A 21,980-nucleotide genomic window follows, 5' to 3' on the forward strand; every position below is an offset into this window, starting at 1 on the left:
TTTTTAATTTGGTGAGAATAGAAAATGCTGTATGTACAGTTAAAAACAATCTAGTTGATAACAGTTATACTTCGGAGTGTGAGCCAAGGTGTTTCAGATAGTGTTTCTTGGCATCTCATGCCACAATGGTAGTTCTTTACAAAATGTACATATTGCATGTTTACAACCTAGGCTAAATTAACGTTTTACAGCGCCAATGTGGGCAAATGCTGTCAGAAATACCTCAGTTTTGCTAACTAACCAAATATTAGTTTTTAGGGGAGACCTGATTTCCTTCCTTCTTCTCTTTCTCTTCTTCCTCCTCCTCCTCCTTCTTGATGGTCACTATTCTGCTACTTTCTGTGTTGTTACTCTCCTATATTTTGTTGACTTAGTATATAAATCAGAGTTGACTTATTTTCTGTCAGCATTTAAAAATGTTTTATTATCTTCATGTATATATAGTTTCCATCAAGAAATCTGTTGTAATTTCTATTTCCCCATTTGATGTGTCATGTCCATTAAGATCTCTATCTGTAGTTAGGTTTTAAAGCAAATTTTATACTTTGGAATATTCTGCTTGGAAATTTTCTGCCTTTTTTTTTTTCTATCTTTTTTTTAAAGCTATCAGCAGGATCGTGGCGGCGCACACCTTTATATCCTAGCCCTTGAGAGTTTAGAGGCAGGTGAATCTCTCAGAGTTCAAGTCCAGCCTGGTCTATAGTGCATGTTACAGGACAGCCAAAGCTATATAGTGTCTCCAAAACCAGAAGAAGGAAAAAAATATGTTGTTATTTTTAAATTTCTCTTCTGTGTTAACTTTTAGTATTTCCTTGGCCTTGTCTGGGGACTTCATTCAGCTTTAGGTGTATTTTTCTGTTTGCTTTTGTATTATGGTTTCCTGTGTCCACACTATCCTGTTTTTAGTCCTGTGTATTTTTTTTCTTTAATCAGACCTGTTTTCAGAGCAGTTTAAGATTTACAATGAATTTGTGCAGAAAGTACAGGAATCTAATGTTTGGTACCTTATGCCTACATTTGTCATTTCAGAGTTGTATACTTTTTACAACTGTTGACCCTGTTGTATTGATACTTGCCGTTACCATCCAGAGTATGTTCTTTATTTTGATGTTATGTATCATACAGATCTTGGCAAATGTTCAATGATAATTTATCTCTTGTTTAGAAGTATTTCACTGCGCTAATATCCTTCTGTACTCTGGTGATTCCACCTGCAGCCTAGCTTCCAAAATTCACTGATTTCCATAGTTTTATCTTCTCAAGAATGTTATATAATCAGAGTTAGGCAATATGCAGTCTTTTCAGATGGCTCCTTTTATTTAAAAGTTCTTCATTTAATTTTATGGCTTGTTGGAGCAATTGTTTTATACATCAAGTAGTATTTGGATACCAAAGCTTTTTTTCTACTCACCTTCAAAAGGACTTCTTGGTTGCTCCCAAGTTTGATCAGTTATAAATAAAGGTATAATAAAATCTCTGTAGATGTAGGCTTTTATTTTAAGTATTTTGGACAAATATCAAATAGTGTGATCATAGGTACGATGGATTGATATTTCATGATATATTTTATTTAAAAAATTTTCTTTTTAATTAACAGGTGTGGCTTTGAGGTGGTATAACAAGTTTGGATTATACAGAACTTTCTGTACTGTGGAATAGCCTCTCCAGCAATGATTACTTCAGAGTTACCAGTGTTACAGTAAGTATTATACTTTTCTTTATCTTCTAGAGAAATGAGTCAGTATTATAGTGTTCTGATGAAACATATCAAATATGTTCTGCTATTGAGACAATATATTTGAAATCTAAATATTAGGGTATGGGATTACTTTGCCTTTGCTTTTGGAATGTCAACATGTTTTCTGATGCTGAACAAGTCAGGTATTAATGTTCTTGTACCAGGAATCCGCCAGTTAGAACACCGATTTGTCATAAATTGCATTACAGCTGTACTTATTTCCTGCATACCGATTCCAGTTTCTTTGTTCTATGCCATGTTAGGAACTGTATTGTTTGGAAAGTCTTAAGATATTTAGTCTTGCTATTGAAAAGAAAACATTTATTAAACTTTGTCTTATATTGTACTTTAAAAAATACATTTAGTGTTTTAATTTCTCCCATTAAAATTCCTAATATTATATTAAAATAATGATTATTGAGGCATTCTGGTTTTTAGAAAAATCTCAGGCAATACCAGTTGGGGTGTGTGTGTGGGGGGAGGGGGAGAGATACATTATTAGATTTGTTGGTTTGTTGGACAGACTTTGAGTTGGACATTATTTTAGAATTTCTAGAAAATGTCACAGTCATATAACATATATTAATAATAATATATTTTTATATATAATAATAATAGATATTTTTTCTATTTCTTTTTGTTGTTTTTGGGTTTTGAGACAGATTTTCTCTGTGTAGCCCTGGCTGTTCTGGAACTTACTCTATAGACCAGGATGGCCTTGAACTCAGAAATCTGCTGCCTCTGCCTCCCAAATGCTGGGATTAAAGGAATGCGCCACCACTGCCCAGCTTATTTTTTCTTTTTTAATTTGCATCAGTCTGTAAATGTAAAGGTCCATGTATTTTGATCTCATGTGATAATGATAATTGAGCTACGATAAAAAGATTATCACTTAAGTAGTTATTTCTTTGATTTTAGTTCAGTTCCAAATGTCATTTCCAGGAGATAGCCTTCTGGTTGCTCTTTTAGAAGCTTTAAGACATAAAGCTTTACCTGTTTGATAGAGCAATAATACTTTGTTTTTATAAGGATTTTGAAATGTAGATGATAAAATTTAAGTTTTGTCTATATACTTGCTCCTTTTTACCCCTTATTTTGGACGTAATACAGAGTTTGGAGATCCCTGCATAGTATTTTCTTTCTTTACTTTGTTCTTAGGAACTCTTACTTTCTCATCCAACAATCTGTTTATGCTTTATTTAGATATATGTCTGGCAGAACTCCTCTGATTCTTTATAATTAGGATAGGTGTCTCTCTGTGTTCTTAAATTTACATTTTTTTCTAGCAACATATTTGACATAATGTTCTTAACCACTTCTGAAAGTGATAAGTTTTTTTGTCATATTGTTGTATACCCTGCTTACAGCATACTAGACAATTAGGCAGGTCCCCATATTAATTACTCATAAAATTTGAAGCAGGCTTATATGAGTGACATTTGTACTTAAAAAGAATATTGTGTTAATATTTAGTGTTAAGTGTTGTGGTTTGTAATAAATATTTTCACAAAAATGTAAATCTATTATGTGTATGGGTACTGCATAGTGATTGGTAATCTGAGAGCTGGGTGAATGCACTTTGGTTGAATAAGGCAACTGGAGAGGGTATTCTTGGCTAAGGTTTAATAAACCTTTTAAAGAGTATACACTTGCCTAATTTTTGTGTTTGTGTTATCTTACTTAATCTATGCATCTGTCTAATTGTACCCTATTGTGGTAACTTTCTATCATTGTGACAAAAATGTCTGAACCAATCTACTTAGAAGAAGAATTTTTTCCCCCTCCCATTTCCAATTTCAAAGATTTACCTTAGAATCAGTTGACCTTGTTGCCTGTGTGATCTTTTGGTCTGTGGTAAGGCCATTTATCATAGTAGGGGATATAAGGCAAAGCAACCTGCCTACTTCATAGTGGCTGGGTAACAGAGAACAAGGGAAAGAGTTGTAGCTCCAGAGTTTCCTTCATTGCTATGCATCTTTTAGGTCTCATTTACTATAAGACCCACTGTCTTCATTAGCGCCATAGGCTAGTGACCACAGGATTTTAGATACAGGATTTTAGGAAACACTCAAATTATAAAATTCTTCCTCTGGTTCCTCATGCTCATTTTTTTTTAAAGATTTATTTTTATTTATTTTATGTGTATGAGTACAGTGTAGCTGTACAGATGGCCATGAGCTATCGTGTGTGGCTGCTGGGAATTGAACTCAGGACCTCTGTGGGCCTCACCCGCTCCGCCCTGCTCGCTCCAGCGTAATTCACTGTAGCTGTCTTCAGATGCACCACAAGAGGGCATCAGATCTCATTATGGGTGGTTGTGAGCCACCATGTGGTTGCTGGGATCCGAACTCAGGACCTTTGGTAGAGCAGTCAGTGCTCTTACCCACTGAGCCATCTCGCCAGCCCCCCTCATGCTCATTTTATAATGCGAAATGCATACTTTTTTGTTTCAATAGTCCATAGAGTCTTTTCTGTTTCAATGTTGATCTTATCCATGTAATAACTAAACAATCTATGTGATAACTAAACAAAATCAGTTTTAAGCCCCAAAACTTATTTACCTACTTCCAAGATACAGTGTCACAAGAAAAATTTCCTATTCCCACCCTCACAGCCTCCCTCAGCACCTTGCCAGTGGTTGCTCACAAGGATTGTTAACCTGATGTAGACTATCTCGCCTTTCTTTTGAAATCCCCCGGAAGCTCCCATGATTCTTACATCCATGAAAATACCTCACATTTGCTCTTTACCTCATATTTGTATACCAGCAAACCCAACATTATGCAAATGATGGTAGGGTCTGCCACCACTGCAACTGCACTCAATTTCCCAAGTGGCCCTGTAAGCTGTTTGAGCATGGAGCTTTGAGCAGCCAACTGGAGCTTCTTCAAAGAAATATCTCTCTAGGTTCTCTTGTCAATCCTGTGCGGGCGTAATGGATGAGGAGGTTGATTCCTGACAGCCAGTAAGGCATCTCTTGCTGTGCTTTCTTTTAATGGTGGTACTAAGTAACCCCAGTCACACTCATACTTTTCATGGAACCTCCACATTTTCCATATCTTTCCTGCTCTGTAACGTTTGGCTCTCGGTTATTATTGTATGGGCAGAAGAAGCTAACAGTATCCATACAGCTTCCGTAGTGCTGTGCTGTCTTTATTTCCTCTGCCAAAAGCCCTTTCTTCAGATTCAAGCTGAATTTTTTTAGTTTTGTAGTAATAGTGATTTAAAAAATCAGACAATAGGAAAGAAAGACAGAAAGGCCATTTTTCAGATTAACCATACTATATTCTTGGCTTGCTTGCATACTATAATTACTGATGGATTTGTCTGTAACTGGTCTTTTTTAGTATTAAACAATGTCAAAATACTATGTTATTATATATTTATATCCTGTAAGTATCCTAGCTCTGGATAAAAACAGATTTATGCCTTGCTGTCCTTGGGTTTATAGGTATTAATGAAGTAGCCATAAATATGTAGTTATAGGTACTATGCAGGAAATAGTCGTATTATGAAAATTTTAACACATTTACTACTTTGACAGGAATTGAAATTGGGCCTCACACATGCTAGACAAGCACTCTACTGCCACTCCCAGCCCTAACTTCTTTATTACTAATTTTTTTTGAGAGTTATATGAAATTAAGCTTGTGAATAGAGATAAATAATAATCATACTAGACCTCCAAGTCACTTAAGAAATGTATCCCTCTTCTCCCTAGCAGTGGGAAACAACTGAGGTTTCAGAGGGTTGGTAAAGAGAAGATAATAAGATATGTATAAGGTACAACATGATGTTATATAGTTATAGCTGATGTCCTGTAATTTTACAAATGTGAATGTGGTGCATTTATAGAGATTGAAAAGAAACTGTTCAAAATTTGAATTTGTGTGTCACTGTTCCAGTATTTCTACTGTATCTATCTTAAATAGAACTTGGGATATGTAGTGTGACTAACTTATCGATGTGGATAGTTTATTCAGATACTTTTACAATAGTGCAATACTGCAGTTAACCTGGGTAGTCATTGATAGAAGAATATATAAATAAATTCTGCATGCCTTATATTAACCTTTATGGAGCCCCATGTATTTATTGTATTAGTAGTTTGGAATATATTCAGCTACTTAAGACTTTAAAATTGAAGCACACATATCACATATATACATACACATTGAAATATATATACATATATGTTGTGTATATACACAGAAAATATGTTAGCAGATATTTATTTTAACATTGTTTTTATAAATATGTATTATGAGTATTTTACCTTCATGTGTATATGTGTAGCATATGCATGCTTGGTGCTGTGGAAGCCAGAAGGTGAATCCCTTGAAACTGGCTTTACAGAGAGTTGTTAGGTACCACATAGGTGCTTTAAAGTGAAGTTGGGTCCTGTGCAAGAACCAAGGACTCATAACCCCCCATTCCTTATTAATCCGACTGTTAGTGATATGGTCCAGTGAGCCCGAAGGGGGGAGGTGAGGAAACAGCTTTTTCTCGTGTTCTTATGTCTTTCTCCACTCTTCGATATTAAAGACTTACTCTACATGCTAATAAGTAAGCATATATACAAAAAAGTGTACAAGCTGTCAATGATACTTTGGATTTTTTAAAACTGGCTACAGTTGACATTAATCAATACTTAACCTGCTGATTTCTTTTGCTACTAAACTGTATTATTCTAGCCCAAATTGATTTACACTAATGGCTCGCTTACTATATGATAGAACTGGATTTCTCCTGTAGTTATGTTGGAGCATTCTCTAATGTCAAAAGCTTTTAGCTAGTGTGTCCAGTTAACATAAATACAAAATATTTGCATTTCAGTATTCTCCCATAGAAATACAAGAAGTCAAATTTTGTTTGAAATTTAACTGACTCTGCCATGTATTAGATTTGTAACTGTGGATCAGTTTATTAGATGATCTCATGTATAAAACTCAGATAGTAAATAAGATTTTTATTTTTTATGCATATGTTTTCCTAAAACATCCTTACAGCAGAATATGCTAAACCACATGAGAATTTGTTTGTACTGTAATGAAGCATAAGAGCAAATGAAGAATTGGAACAGATAAGAATTACTAAACTAGATCAAGGATGGATAGAGAACTGCTAATAGTTCAGAGTTTTTGAATGTTACCCCTCCCCAACTAAATCCAAAAGAAAACAATAAGATTACTAGTAGAGAGGTCTCATAAGACTCTGACTTTTCCAACAGTTGTAGGTAGCTAAAGGCCACTAGGAGCAGTAGTTCCTGGGTCCTGTCTCTTCCTGTAGGATTATATGCAGTTAGTGTTTGCTGGGGCAGTAGTGGCCCACAAAGCCATTCCCATCCTTAAGGCTGAATATACAGTTACTCTTTGCCTGGGAGATTTTCGGTTTGTCCTACATGGTATAAGTGCCTTTATAACTGTTCATACACTCCGGTAAGTAATCCTGCTTAAAGTCACTGTTTTACTTAGAAACGAAAAAGTAAAATTGTTTTTCAACATAGCTGTTATAGATGGATATAGTTGGAACATAGCTGTATATAGATCCAGAAGCAAGTCAAGTCTAATTGGACTTAATTTTAGTTTTGAATTTGAGGTGACTTTTAAAGAAGCCTTTCATTCATTCAAGTTATTACTCTTGAATTAAAGATCTGGAATGCCGTCAAATATTCTGTTAAGGTGTTAAAATTATTAAATAGAAGCTGTGCAATATCTCCAAAGGAATGCAGTGTAGTGAAGTAAAAATAGCAGAACAGAAAGTAAGAATTGAACTTTAAAGAAAGGTTCAAAACAAAAAGGATACCAAGACTAAATCGAGCATTAATGAAGCACATAGAGAAATTTGTGAGTTGGATTACTAGTGGGTATGCTTCCTTTCTTTTATTTCAGTTTTCTGAAGACCTTTACAAGTGTTCTTGAGAAAGAATTTAGTACTGTTGATTAGTCAGAATCAGTGATGGTATATTTATAAATTTAGTAAGCCAATTTAGTACAATACAGCTATTATAAAAAGTTTAATTGTGTAAACTTAAAATGAAGTAAGTCAGTGTCTGAGATGATGGCTTAGAGGTTAAATACAAGTATTTACAGGCAATAGTACTGTGGGAGGAACACATGCTTGTACACTACACATGTACATATTGTGAAAAAAAAGAAAATGAAATAAATCATATTAGTGTAAAATATTCAAAGTTCACCATTTCACAATTATAAGGTTAATGATTGTTATCTTGAGGTTATTTTTACCTCAGACATGGTATATGTTGATTTTTTTTCTTTTTAATTTGGAATTAAGTTTTAATCATATGCTGTTTATCATGTTGGCATGTTGATAGTTTGAAATTGGTTACACAGAGAATATTTATTCTAAGAAACCCAGCAAATGCTACATGTAATGATTTCATTTGTTAGCTGTACATGTAGCAAAGTGATAAATTGCTACAATGTGGAATAAATGTAAAGGTACATCAGACAGTCATGATAACTTTCAACTTGGAAATACTATTTCAGGATCGAGAGCTGTTATGTAATTCAGCATAGAAGTCACTGTATTGACTGCCAAGTGTTGTTCCAACAGTTGTCTCTTTCATTGCACTTATCCTAGTCATTAAAAGAGAACTAGTTAAGAGTTTGTCAAAAATAGTCATGCAAAATGACATCCAGTTGGCTGAGTGGAATTTACAAATCAAGAGGATTTTAGTTTTTATTATCGTACATCATTTGTTACTATGGATCTTTCAGATGCTTTTTTTTTTTTGGTTTTCCGAGACAGGTTTTCTCTGTATATCCCTGGCTGTCCTAGAACTCACTCTGTATACCAGGCTGGCCTCGAACTTAGAAATCCACCTGCCTCTGCCTCTGCCTCCCAAGTGCTGTGCCCGGTCAGATGCTGTTGTTTTGGAGAAGCACATGTTAAATATTTACTAGCCTATACTGATAGCTTTAAATGAATTTATAAATTTCCCTTCAAGCCATTTTTTTATCTTACAGAATTAGTCTTTCAGTCATACTTTATATTTTATAGAGTTAGTGGCTGTCATTTCCACATTAAATTTATTCCTTTTTATTCTGGGGATAAATTTTATTAGTTCTGTGTGACACTGGATAAGGATTGTATGTATTTTGGTTTACTGAAGTGTCTGAAAACAGAAATGTTTACTGCTGTTTGTCAGTGAACTTAGGGAAGGAAAGTAGTAGAACAGAACTGCATCATATTTGTTTGTTAACTTGTTCACTACAATAATCTGGCATTTTCTAGGGATTCAACTAATGAAACTACTGCCCACTCTGATGCTGGCAGCGAACTTGAAGAAACAGAGGTCAAAGGAAAAAGAAAAAGGGGTCGTCCTGGCCGGCCTCCAGTATGTATATATTTTGTCTTTATGTTTCAATGCTTTCCCATAAATAAGCTTTAAATGAGTTGTTTGTCAGTTCTAGTATTAAAGCTGTTAATAGTTTATGTTTTTTATTCCAGTAACAGAAGAGATTCTTGGGAACTTTGTTTTGGCTTAGCAGTTTCAGAAAAGGGAAATTTGTAGCATCTTCCCTGTTTATACTTGAAAGCATGGAGGGAAGGTTGAATGAATTGCAGTTGAGACATACTGCTCTTTGCTCTCAACATTTTTTCCCCCTAGTAGCTCCTTAATGTCCGTTTTGGTAGTAGTATTTTAAAGCTCAAGGCAAGTTTTAATATAGGGTTAATGATTCATGTGTTCAAAGTTTAGAAGAGTGCAGGGTGTCACTACTTTGAGGGATATCTTTACAGAGTCTGTGTACTTCAGTTAGCATTCAAGTATAATAAACCTTGAGAGATAGTACAAATATATCAGTATGTAAATATTTACATTTTTTCATCTGTGATCTGATTTGCTATTGTAGCAGAGTTTTTCTTTTTTATGAAAGTTCTTACAAAAAAATCTTAGCTTTTTTTAATTTTTGTTTTGTTTTGCTTTTTTTGAGACAAGGTTTCTTTGTATAGCCCTGGCATGCGCCACCATTGCCCTGCCTTAGCTTTCTTTATAGAAGATATATTAGCATAAACCTTCTTGTATTTTCATTTTGATCTTCAAAAGATACATCAGTATGGCCAGTTTTGATTTATCTCTCCACCCTTTTTCTCTTCCTATGCCATTTTAAAAGATAAATGTAGACATTTCTTCTGTAACTATTTCAGTTTATATGTTTTGTTTTTGAATAAGCTATTCTCTGTTGAGCTCACAGTCAGCATTGGAAACTTTTTGTCATCAAAGGTGTTTCTGTCTACCAAAAACCAAGCTGTCACCTTGTAGCATTAATTACCAGCTAGGTGTTCTGTATACTGCCTCACTTTTGGCATAGTATCTGATGTCAGTGTTGAGGTTTCAGTCTCCAACATTTTTACCATCCCTCTCCCTAATTTCATTTGCAAATCTTCTGTTTGTTTTCCTTGTGCTTTTAATCAACTGTCTATATGAGATTCTCCCAAATGCCCCTTGGATTTGACAGTTTTATTTCAACAGCTCAAAGAATTTAGATAGACCCCTTTTACAATATTTAGGGACACTGCTTTAACAGTTTATTATCATTATTACAATTTAACACATATGTAGGGCATGGTATGGGAAAAGGGTTAAAGACTTTCAGTGCCAATTAATTTTGTCATTTTTCAGGAACTTTATCATAGTTAGCTATCTAGACTCCCTTTGAGTCCTGTTCTTTTGGCATGTTGTGGAAACTTCATCAGATATATGGTGCTTTTAGATTGGATAGGGGAAACTCATTAAGACTTGTGCTAGCATTCTTCTTGCTCTTACTTTGTATGTCATTCTGCTCTGCAAACTATGGAGCAAGTTAAGAGGAGCGTCTTAGGAGTTTCTTTTGGACAAGATGTGGTATTTGGAAGTTTTAATTTATCCTTGTTGAGGAGGTTCAAGACAGGAAGGTGAGGAAAATTAGGGTTTTATGATCAACCTTAGCAACCAACTTATTAGCTTGGACTAAATGAAAACAAAAATAATAAAGTATCACAATTGTAAAAGCAAAGAATTAAGGAATATCCCTTAGTCACTATCATCATATTCTTAAAGTAAATAAAATCTCCCTCTTATAATTTAAGGTTAAATATTTGTCTTAGTGTTCTATTGCTAAGAACAGAGACCAAGGCAGCCTTGGAACAGAGGCCACCCTTGAAACAAAAAATGGGAGAAGTCCTCTTCCGTTTGACTGTGTAGGTGCTGCTTGTATACTTTTTTTTCCATATGACCTTTATTTAAAGGGCAAGAACTGGAGGAAGATGTGCTTTGTAGTATTTATAATACTTAGTCATTTGAAGAAGTATTTGTTATGTAGCTTTCCTTACACAAACATTTTGGGAAGAGTGAAAGAATCTTGTAATTAGTGTGAGATTGCTTTAGTTTCTCATACTACCATGTGATTATTCTGAGAGTATAGGGCAGGTAACTTCGCTTTTCTGGGACTGATGGAAATTTGTTTTCCAATTTAAAGATTTCAGATTAAAGACTGCATGTGTCCTTCAAGATAATTAATCACCTCTTGAGCAGGTTTTTAATAGTAGTAGTATTAGTAGTAGTATTTTAATTTTGATGTGTATACAGCTTTACCTCAGTGTGCTGTTCTTGTTTTAAAGTTTTGTATATCTTTTGTTGTGCCAAATATGACTAGAGTTTTGATAGAAATCTGTGGTCATCAGAATGATCATATTTGAATCATGTCAAAGATAACCTATTTTCAAGAATGATAAGACATTTCCTATAAACCATCTCTATTTTGAGTGGTCTCAAATTTTGATTGGTACATAATTTTAACTATTTTATTCATTACATTTTCCATTATTTCTGTTGCTTTTTGTAGTAGTTTACATTTTTTAGTATGTGTGTGTGTGTACATATGCTCTTTTATGTATATATACAAAACATGCCTATGGAGGTCAGAGGTCAGTTTGCAGGAGTCTCCTCTCTCCCTCTATTGTGTGGGTTCTAGGAAAGACATTCATGGGTCAGTCTTAACAGCAAGTATCTTTACCTACTGAGACTTAATTTCTTTTTGAAAATGTTAATTGACATATAATAATTTTGTATATTTATGTGATACTTTTCTTTTTATATGTGAGTGTGATTTATGTACATGTGTGAATAAACATGTTTATTTGTATGTTGGTGCTTGTTTTTGCTTGTGCATTTGTATGAGATGTCTGTGCCCTAAATTCATATGTAGAGTCTTCCTTAATTGCTTTCCACCATATTTATTCAGGTAGGGTTTTTCAGTTGAATCTAGAGCTTATGTATATATCCTAGACTAAATAGTTAGCTTGTTACCTCAAGTTTCTCAGGTTTGAATTAGAGTCAGGCCATCTTGCCCACCCAGCATTATACATGGGGTTCTGAGAATCAAATTCTGGTCTTCAGACCTACTTGCCACGAAGAATTTTTACTGAGCCCTAGTGTATTTTTGATACATATATAAAATATAAAGTATAATTCAGATTATTAGTGTATCCATCATATTAAATATAACAGTTTTATGGTAAACATGTTCAAAATTATATTCTAATTATTTTAAATTATAAATTTATTGTTAATGATAGTCATCAAACTACTATGTTATAGAACACTAGACTTGAATCCTTCTAATTGTAATTTATTACTTCTGTATTATAAGCCCTCCACATGTCCTTCCCAGCCTGTGTTAACCATTGTTCCGCTGTCATTCTCAGGTTATTTTACACTTCTGTGGATATCTAGTAGGTGTTTGTTTGTGCTTGATTTTCTTTCACTTGATAGAGTAGTCTTCTGAGTTGGTTCTTATTTTCAAAAATGGCAGGATTCTGTCCTTTTTTATGTATTCATACCACATTTTCTTATTAGTAGATTGGAAAGTTGATTGCGTAATTGGTCTATTACAAGTAATTCTGCAATAAGTGTAGGAATGTTGTTAGATGTGTTTGAATATGCTTTCTTTTTCTTTTAATATACATATCTAATAATGAGATTGCTGGAGCATAGAGCATTTCCAGTTTAATTTTGTAAAGAATCTCTTTACTGTCTCCATAATGATTGTTCTGATTTACGTTCTTTCAATAGTATATGAGAGTTTTCCAGTTTCTTTATCTTCATTTGCATTGGTCATTTTTTATCTTGTTAGTAACAGATATCATTGGAGTGAGATGGTATCTTTTAATGGTTTTGATTGATATTTTCCCATTGATCAGTCAGTCATAGTAAGCATATTTTCTTTTTTTTTTTTTTTTTTTGGAGACAGGGTTTCTCTGTATTTCCCTGGCTCTCCTGGAACTCACTCTGTAGACCAGGCTGGCCTTGAACTCAGAAATCCACCTGCCTCTGCGTCCCAAGTGCTGGGATTAAGGGCATGTTCCACTATTGCCTGACCTTTATATATTAGTCTTACAGTTAATTAGAAAATGGTTTTCTCCATTTGACAAGATGTCTTTTTGTTTTGTATTGCTTCCTTTTGCTCTATGGAAGCATTTTAGTTTGACATGATCCCATTGTTGTTTTCTTGTACTTTGGTTACATGTGGTTGAGATCTTTCCCAAAAAGTCTTTATCTTTATTATTGTTGCAAGGTCTTTCTTATTTTTTTTTCTGCCAGGCTAATGGTTTTGGTAGTATGTTGAAATCTGTTACATTGTTTTTATAACTGGTTAGAGATTGGTTCTCTTTCTGAATACACATCTATGTGTTGACTCTCTTTTTTCTGATGTATGTTCCTAGAGAATATAATTTTAAAAAAACTAAACTGATTATTTCTGGATTCTTGATTTGTTTCATTATCCTATATTACTTTTGGGGGGGCTTTAATGTGCTCTTTTATTATGTAGCTTTATAGTGTGTCTTGAAGTTAGGCATTTTGATGCTTCTACTTTGTCCTTTTTTTAGGATTGCATTGGCTATTCAATGTCTTCTCTGATATCATTCAATTTTTAGAATTATGGTATTTCTTTGAAAAATACTGATATTTTGTTAAGTATTTTGTTGATTGTATCAAGCATTGGAAACAGTTTTACAATATTAATTGTTTCAGTTTTTGAATGTGGGATATATTTCTACTATTTTGTATTCTCTTTATCTTGATTTATCATTGTTTTGTCATTTTCATTATAGAGTTTAAAATATCTTTTTGGTTTAAGTGTATTTTTTAGTTATTATTCATCCATTTTTTTTTCTTTTTCATTTTTATTAGTTCTTTGATAATTTCATCTGATATATTTTGGTCATATTCACCTTTCTCCCAAATCCTTCTAGAACCTTCCCCAATTCTCTACTCATCCAACTTTGTGCCTTTAAAAAATCCCAGAACAAAGCTGGGTATTGGTGATACATACCAGATGCAATCAATAGTGACACAGTGCTCTGCTCAGCAGGCAGAGGCTGGTGGATCTCTGAGTTTGAAACCAGCCTGGTCACACAGAGAGATCCAGGATAGCCAAGGGTATACAGAGAAACACTGTTTTGGTTTGTCGGAGAAGGAGGGAAACAAAAACCCAAAACCCAGTATACATAGTTTATGATACCTGTATACTTTTATATGGGTAATCTTAATTGTATGGTGGTATGTCTACCAGAGAATGGATCCTTCATGAAAACTATCTCTCTCACAGTAACTGTCTTAACTAGGGGCTGGACTTCATGCCCACTTCCATTTTCCATGCTAGGTGAGTAGACTGACTGACCAGTCGACCGACTGACCTGACTAACTGATTGAATGATTGATTGATTCATTCAGGCTTAATCCTGTACAGGTTTTATTCATGCTGTCTCAATTGGTATAAATCCATATGTATAGCTTCCCTGCAGTGTCTAGAAAATACTGTTTCCTGTGGTCATTCACCACATATGGTTTTTATATTGTTTTTTTGCTCCATACTCTGCCATGGTCTTTGAGCCCTTGGTAGAGGGGCTAGAACACTCTGCAATCTTTGTTTCTTTGCACCTTGATCAGTTTTGGTTCTCTGTGTTAATTCCTGGCTACTGAAGTAAAGAAAGCATTTCTTATGAGGGTTTATACTGATATGAAGGGATAATATTAAATGATTAGAGTTCAGTTTAATACTGTCTGTTTAGAAGTGTATTAATTAGTAAGTTCTTCCCTAGAGAGCTCCAATAGTGATACCAGCTATAGATTTTAGCTGGTGGAGCTATGTTTGTGTCACTATTGCATCAGCAGACATGTCTTGCCAGTCTGGGTCTTTTTTTTTTTTTTTTTTTTTTTTTTAAGCTAAGGTTCACACTTGGGTAAGATTGGTGATTGTTTTTCTCTCCTCTAGTAGTATATATAGCACATTCCAGCACTGTGGAAGCTAGACAGTAGGGATGAAACTGTGGGTCAATACCAGCTTGATTTCTTCTTGTTCTAGGGCATTGTGTCTCCAGAATAACATCCTATTGTCAAGTTCTGGTGGGTGATCAAGAACATTGACACTGGCCTGTAATGTTTGGGAGTGTGGGTGGGTGTACTTGCCAACTTCTCCAAAATAGACAACCCATTCCTGATACTGGTCTTTTTATTTGTTGGGTGGTGCCTAGTATGGACACTTTTGCAGCATTTTAGAGAATTCTATTGAAACTCTTTCTATGAATGCATTTATATATTTTAAGAATCTTTTCCAGTAGAAGGTTTCCATATGAAAATTTCCCTCTACACTATATACCCTTTCTCTGTTATTCTCCACTTTAACACATTGCACCACTTTGTTCCATCTCTCCTGCCTTAAGTATACCCACTCCCCGTCCCATTGCCTCTTCCTAATTTCCTGACCCCTCTGGGTATTCCAGATGTAACACATATTACCTAAAGATTTAAGGCAAATGAGAGAAAAATACACAACATTTATCTTTCTGAGTTAGGATCGCTGTACTCAGAATGATTATTTTAGCTCTATCTTTAATTTCAACTTCCTTAACTGCTGAATAATATTCCACTGTGTAAATGTACCTTCTTTTCATTATCCACTCATCAGTTTATGGCTGTTTCTGTTTCAACCTAGTGTGAATAGAGCAGCAATAAACATGGATGATCATATTGTAAATCTATTTTTATAGCTTTGCGTGGAGCCTTCATACTGATTTTTATAGGCTGTACCAATTTGCATTACAGCCATCAATGAATAAGTGCGCACCTTTCCCCAGATCCTTGCCAACATTTGATTTTTGGTCGTTAGCCATTCTCATTGGTATTTTAAAAAAAAAAAAAAAACCTCAAGATAATTCTAATTTGCATTTAAATTAAATCCTGATACCTAGGGATATTGAATGTCTTAGGTTTTCCTTTTTTTCTTTATTAAATTATTTTATTTATTTACATTCCAAATGTTGTCTCTACCCCCTCTCCTTCCTGGTCTCTCTTTCCAGAGTTCTCCACCCCCTCCCCCTTCCCCTTTGCTTCTGAGAGGATGCTCCTCCTGACCCCCACACCCACCTAACCCCCACCAGCATCCCCATTTCCCTGTGGCATCAAGTTTTTGCAAGATTAGGGGCACCCTCTCCCACTGAGATCAGACAAGGCAGTCCTGCTACATATGTGTCTGTGGCCACTGACTAACTCATGCATCCTCTTTATTTGGTGGCTTAGTTTCCAGGAACTCTTAAGAGGGGATCCAGGTTAGTTGATACTCATGTTCTTCCTATGGGGTTGCAATCCCCTTCAGCTCCTTCAGTTCTTACCCTAACTCTTCTAGAGGGGTCCCCAATTTCAGTCCAATGTTGGCTGTAATTATCTGTCTCTCTCTCAGTCAGCTTCTGCTATATCCTCTCAGAGGACAACATGGCCTCAGTAATAGTATCAGGGTTTGTTGTCAGCTCGTGGGATGGATTCCAAGTTGGGCCAGTCACTTGATGCCCTTTCCTTCAGTCTCTGCTCCGTCTTTGTCCCTTCATTTCCTTTAGACAGGAACAATTCTGGGTCAAAAAATTTGAAGATGAGTGGGTGGCCTCATGCCTATACTGGGGGCCATGTCTAGCTACTGGAGGTGGTCTCTTCAGGTTCCATCTCTCCACTGTTGAGCATTTCAGCTAAGATCATCCCCATTGAGTCCTGGGAGCCTCTCACATCCTATGTCTCTGGAACTTTTTAGAGGGTCCCCTGCCCCCTACTCCACTCTGCTGCATATTTCTATTCATTCTTCTGGTTCTCTGGGCTTCTCTTCTGTCTCCTCCCATACCCGATCCTGTCCCCTTTTCCCCTGTGCCTCCCTTTTTCCACCTACTGCCCTCTCTCTTTCTGCCTCTTGTGATTATTTTGTTCCCCCTTCTAAGTGGGATTGAAGTATCCACATTGGGGCCTTCCTTCTTGTTAAGCTTCCTATGGTCTGTGAGTTGTATCATGCTATTCTGTACTTTTTGTGTAATATTTACTAATCAGTGAATACATACCATGCATATCCTTTTGGGTCTGGGTTACCTTACTCAGGATGATATTTTCTAGTTCCATCCATTTGCCTGCAAAATTCATAACTTCCTCATTTTTTAATAGCCAAATCATATTCCATTGTGTAAATGAACCACATTTTCTGTATCCATTATTTGATTGAGGGACATCTGAGTTGTTTCCAGCTTATGACTATTACAAGTAAGGCTTCTATGAACATATTGGAACATGGGCTCTAGTTATATATTGGAACATCTTTTGGGTATATGCCCAGGAATGGTATAGCTGGGTCTTCAGGTATAACCATTTCCAATTTTCTGAAGAACTGTCAGATTGATTTTTAGAGTGGCTTTACCAGTTTGCAATACCACCTGCAATGGAGAAGTGTTCCTCTTTCTCCACATCTTCGCCAGCATGTTCTATCACTTAAGTTTTTGATCTTAGCCATTCTGATTGGTGTAAGGTGGAATCTTAGGGTTGCTTTGATTTGCAGTTCCCTGATGACTAAGGATGTTGAACATTTCTTTAAGAGCTTCTCTGCCATTTGAGATTCCTCTGTTGAGAATTCTCTGCTTAGCTCTCTACCCCATTTTGAAATTTGGTTATTTGGTTTTTTTGTAGACTAACTTCTTGAGTTCTTTGTATATTTCAATTATTAGCTTTCTTTTAGATGTAGGGTTAGTGAAGATCTTTTCCCAATCTGTAATTTTCTGTTTTGTACTATTGACAGAGTCCTTTGCCCTACAGAAGCTTTTCAGTTTCTTGAGATTCTGTTTATAACTTGTTGACCTTAGAGCCTGAGCCATTGGATCAGGAAACTTTCTCTTGTGCCAGTGCCTTTGAGGCTGTCTCACTTTCCACTAGATTGAGTGTATCTAGTTTTATGTGGAGGTCCTTGATCCACTTGTATTTGAGCTTTGTATAAGGTAATAAATGTGGATCAGTTTGCATTCTTCTACATGCAGACTGAAGGTTAGACTAGCACCATTTATAGTTGAAGGTGCTTTCTTTTTCCCAGTGTATGGTTTTGGCTTCTTTGTCAAAGATCAAGTGTCCATATCTGTGTGGGTTTATTTCTGAGTCTTTAATTCTGTTCCATTGATCAACCTGTCTATCTTTGTACCAATACCATGCCATTTTTTTATCACTATTATTCTGTAGTATAGCTTGGGGTCAGGGATGATGATTTCCCCAGAATTGTTGAGAATTGTTTTCACTATCCTGGATTTTTCATTTTTCCATATGAAGTTGAGAATTGCTCTTTCCATATTTGAAGAATTGTGTTGAAATTTTGATGGGGATTGCATTGAATCTGTAGATTGCTTTTGGTAACATGCCCATTTTTACTACCAATCCATGAGCATGGGAGATCTTTCCATCTTCTGAGGTGTTCGATTTCTTTCTTTCTTCAGGGACTTGAATTTCTTGTCATACAGACCCTTCACTTGCTTGGTTAGAGTTACACCAAGATATTTCATTTTGTTTGTGACTATTGTGAAGGGTATTGTTTCCCTAATTTCTTTCTCAGCCTGTTTATATCTTGTATAATGGAAGGCTACTGATTTGTTTGAGTTAATTTTATATCCAGGCACTTTGCTGAACTTATCAGCTGTAGAAATTTTCTGGTAGATTTTTGGGGTCACTTATGTATGTTATCATATCATCTACAAATAATGATACCTTTGAATTCTTCCTTTCCAGTTTGTGTCCCCTTGATTTTCCTTTGTTCTCTTATTGGTCTAGTTAGAATGTTGAATACTATATTGAATAGATAGGGGGAAATGGGTCTTGTCCCTGATTTTAATGGGCTTGCTTCAGGCTTTTCTCCATTTAATTGACTGTTGAATGTTGGCCGTTCGTTTGCTGTATATTACATAATTATGTTTAGGTATGTGCCTTGAATTCCTGATCTTTCCAAGACTTTTAATATCAAGGGGTGTTGTATTTTGTCAAAGTCTTTCTGCATCTAATGAGATGATTATGTGACTTTTGAGTTTGTTTATATAGTGGATTATGTTGATGGATTTTGATATATTGACCCATCCTTGCATCTCTGGATGAAGCCTACTTGTTTGTGGTGAATGATTGTTTTGATGTGTTCTTGGATTTGGTTTGCAAGAATTTTATTGAGTATTTTTGCCTTGTTATTCATAAGTGAAATTGGTTTGAAGTTCTCTTTCTTTGTTGGGTCTTTGTGTGGTTTAGGTATCAGATTAACTGTAGCTTTATAGAATGAATTAGGTAATGTTCCTTCTGTTTCTATTTTATGGAATAGTTTGAGGAGTATTGGTATTAGCTCTTCTTTTAAGATCTGTTAGAATTCTACACTAAAACCATCTGGCTCTGGGCTTTTTTTGGTTGGGAGTGTTTTAATGCTGGCTTCTATTTCCTTAGGGGTGATTGCACTGTTTAGATAGTTTACCTGATCTTGGTTTAACTTTGGTATGTGGTATCTGTCTAGAAAATCAACCATTTCATCTAGATTTTCCAAGTTTGTCCACTATAGGGTGTAAGATCCAATGATTTTTTTTTTTAATTCCTCATGTTATGTTGTTATGTCTCCCTTTTCATTTCTGATATTGCTATTTTGGATACTGTGTGACCATTAGTTAGTTTGGTTAAGAGTTTATTTTTCTTGTTGATTTTTTTCAAAGATCCAGTTCTTGGCTTTGTAACAATTCTTTGTATCATTCTCTTTGTTGATCTTTGAGTTTGACTATTTTCTGTCCTCTTCTCTTGGATGTATTTGCTTCTTTTTTTGTTCTAGAGCTTGCTAGTGTCAGATTTCTCCAGTTTCTTTTCTTTTTTAAGAATGGAAATTGTCTCAAGTACTGTTTATTACATCTGCATTGAGAAGTCCCCCACATTTCTCTGTATAATTTTAACTTCTCCACAGCTAGATTCATCTTTTTTTATTCTTTTTTAAAAATTTAGATATTTTATTTATTTACATTTTAAATGTTATCCTTTCCAGTTTCCCCTCAGCAAAAACCTTATCCCATACCTCCTCCCCCTGCTTCTATGAGGGTGTTCCCCCATCCACCCACCCACTCCCTTCTTACTGCCCTGGCATTCCCCTACATGGCGGCATTGAGCCTTCACAGGACCTAGGGCCTCTCCTCCCATTGATGCCAGATAAGGCCATCCTCTGCTATATATGCAGCTGGAGCAATTGGTTCCTGCATGTGTACTTTTTGGTTGGTCCTAGGGAGCTCTGGGGTCTGGTTGGCTCTCCAATTTCTTTATGAAGGCACTTAATGCTATGAATGTTCCTCTTAACACTGTTTTCATTGTGCTCCATGAGTTTGGGTATGCTATGCTTTTATTTTCGTTGAATTCTGGAAAATTTTTTCTTTATTTGATCCCTGACCAAGTTATCATTGAGTAGAGTTGTTCAGTTTTTCCTGAGTATGTTGGCTTTCTGTTGTTTTTGTTGTTATTGAAGTCCAGCTGTTATCTGATAGAATGCACGGGATTATTTTAATCTTCTATATCTTGAGGCTTGTTTTGTTTCAGGTTATATGGTCAGTTTTGGAGAAGGTATCATGAGTTGCTAAAAAGGTATATTATTTTGTTTTAGTGTGAAATGTTCTGTAGATACCTGTTAGATCCATTTGGCTCATGACTTCTGTTAGTTTCATTGTGTCTCTATTTAGTTTCTGTTTCAATGATCTATCCATTCATGAGAGCGGGGGTGTTGAAGTATGAAGTATCCCACTATTATTGTGAGACGTTCAATGTGTGTTTGGGCTTTAGTAAAGTTTCTTTTATGAATGTGGTTGCTCTTGCATTTGGAGCATAGATGTGGAAAACTGATGCTTCCTCTTAGCGGATTTTCTCTTTGGTGAGTATGAAGTGTCCTTCCCCATCAGTTGATAACTGAATTTCTTGGATGTTTTTGCTTAGGTGCTTTTTACACTTCGTATTTTCTTTGATCCTTGTGTCAGTATATTCTATGGTGTCTTCTGTGCCTAAGATTCTTCTATCTCTTGTATTCTGTTGGCGATACTTGCCATCTGTAGCCCTCCCATATCTTTCCTAGGTTTTCCATTTTAAGGGTTGCCTCCATTTGTGATTTCTTTATTGTATCTGTTTCCATTTTTAAGTCTTGGACCATTTTGTTCAATTCCTTTACCTGTTTGTGTTTTCCTGTGTTTCTTTAAGGGAGTTATTTGTATCTCCCTTAAAGACCTCTATCATCTTCACAAGATGGGATTTTAGGTTAGAACCTTTTTCTTTAGTTGTGTTAGGGTATCCAGAGCTTTCTGTGGTGGGAAAACTGGGTTGTGATGGTGCCAAATTATATTGGCTTCTGTTGCTCATGTTCTTGCTCTTGCCTCTCAACATCTGGCTATCTGGGATATTAAGTGGCTTGGGTGTATGAGAGTACAGTTTGAGGAGGTGCAGAGTAAATAAATGTGAAGTCCAGAGGTTGATGTTGAATATCTTTCCTTTGTAGTTTCCTATTTTTCATTTTTTCCTCTTTGGTCTTTCAAGGCAGGATTTCTCTGTGTATCCCTAGGGGTCCTGGAACTCATTTTGTAAACCAGGCTTGCCTTGATCTCAGAGATCTCCTTGCTTCTGCCTCTCAAGTGCTAAAATTGAAGTTGTATGCTACATTGCCTGGCTTCCACTTTTTGTTATTTTTGATACAGGATCTCTCACTGAGCCATGAAGCTCAACAATTCAGCTAAATTGGTTGGCCAGTGAGCTTTATTGTGCTGTCTTTATTTACCTTTCTCTCATAGGGGTTGCATGCCCTTGCAACCATTATACATAATTTTTATATAGTGTTCTGAGCATCTACTCTCCATGGCAGGTATCTTACCAACGAGGCTGTTTTTCCTTTTTTTTTTTTTT

General features: G+C 35.5%; 1 protein-coding gene across 1 annotated transcript in view; it reads left to right on the top strand.

The window, feature by feature from the left end:
* Positions 1 to 1,655: 1,655 nt before the first annotated feature.
* Stag1 (stromal antigen 1) overlaps positions 1,656 to 21,980 on the top strand; it is a 268,526-nt gene continuing 248,201 nt past the window's right edge. Inside the window, exons 1-2 of the mRNA XM_031346345.1 lie at positions 1,656 to 1,699; positions 8,999 to 9,101. Coding sequence (XP_031202205.1) covers positions 1,671 to 1,699; positions 8,999 to 9,101 — 132 coding nt within the window. The 5' untranslated portion in view covers positions 1,656 to 1,670. The remainder of the gene's footprint in view (positions 1,700 to 8,998; positions 9,102 to 21,980) is intronic.

Source organism: Mastomys coucha, unplaced genomic scaffold (assembly GCF_008632895.1).
Source record: "Mastomys coucha isolate ucsf_1 unplaced genomic scaffold, UCSF_Mcou_1 pScaffold23, whole genome shotgun sequence".
Classification (NCBI taxonomy): domain Eukaryota; kingdom Metazoa; phylum Chordata; class Mammalia; order Rodentia; family Muridae; genus Mastomys; species Mastomys coucha.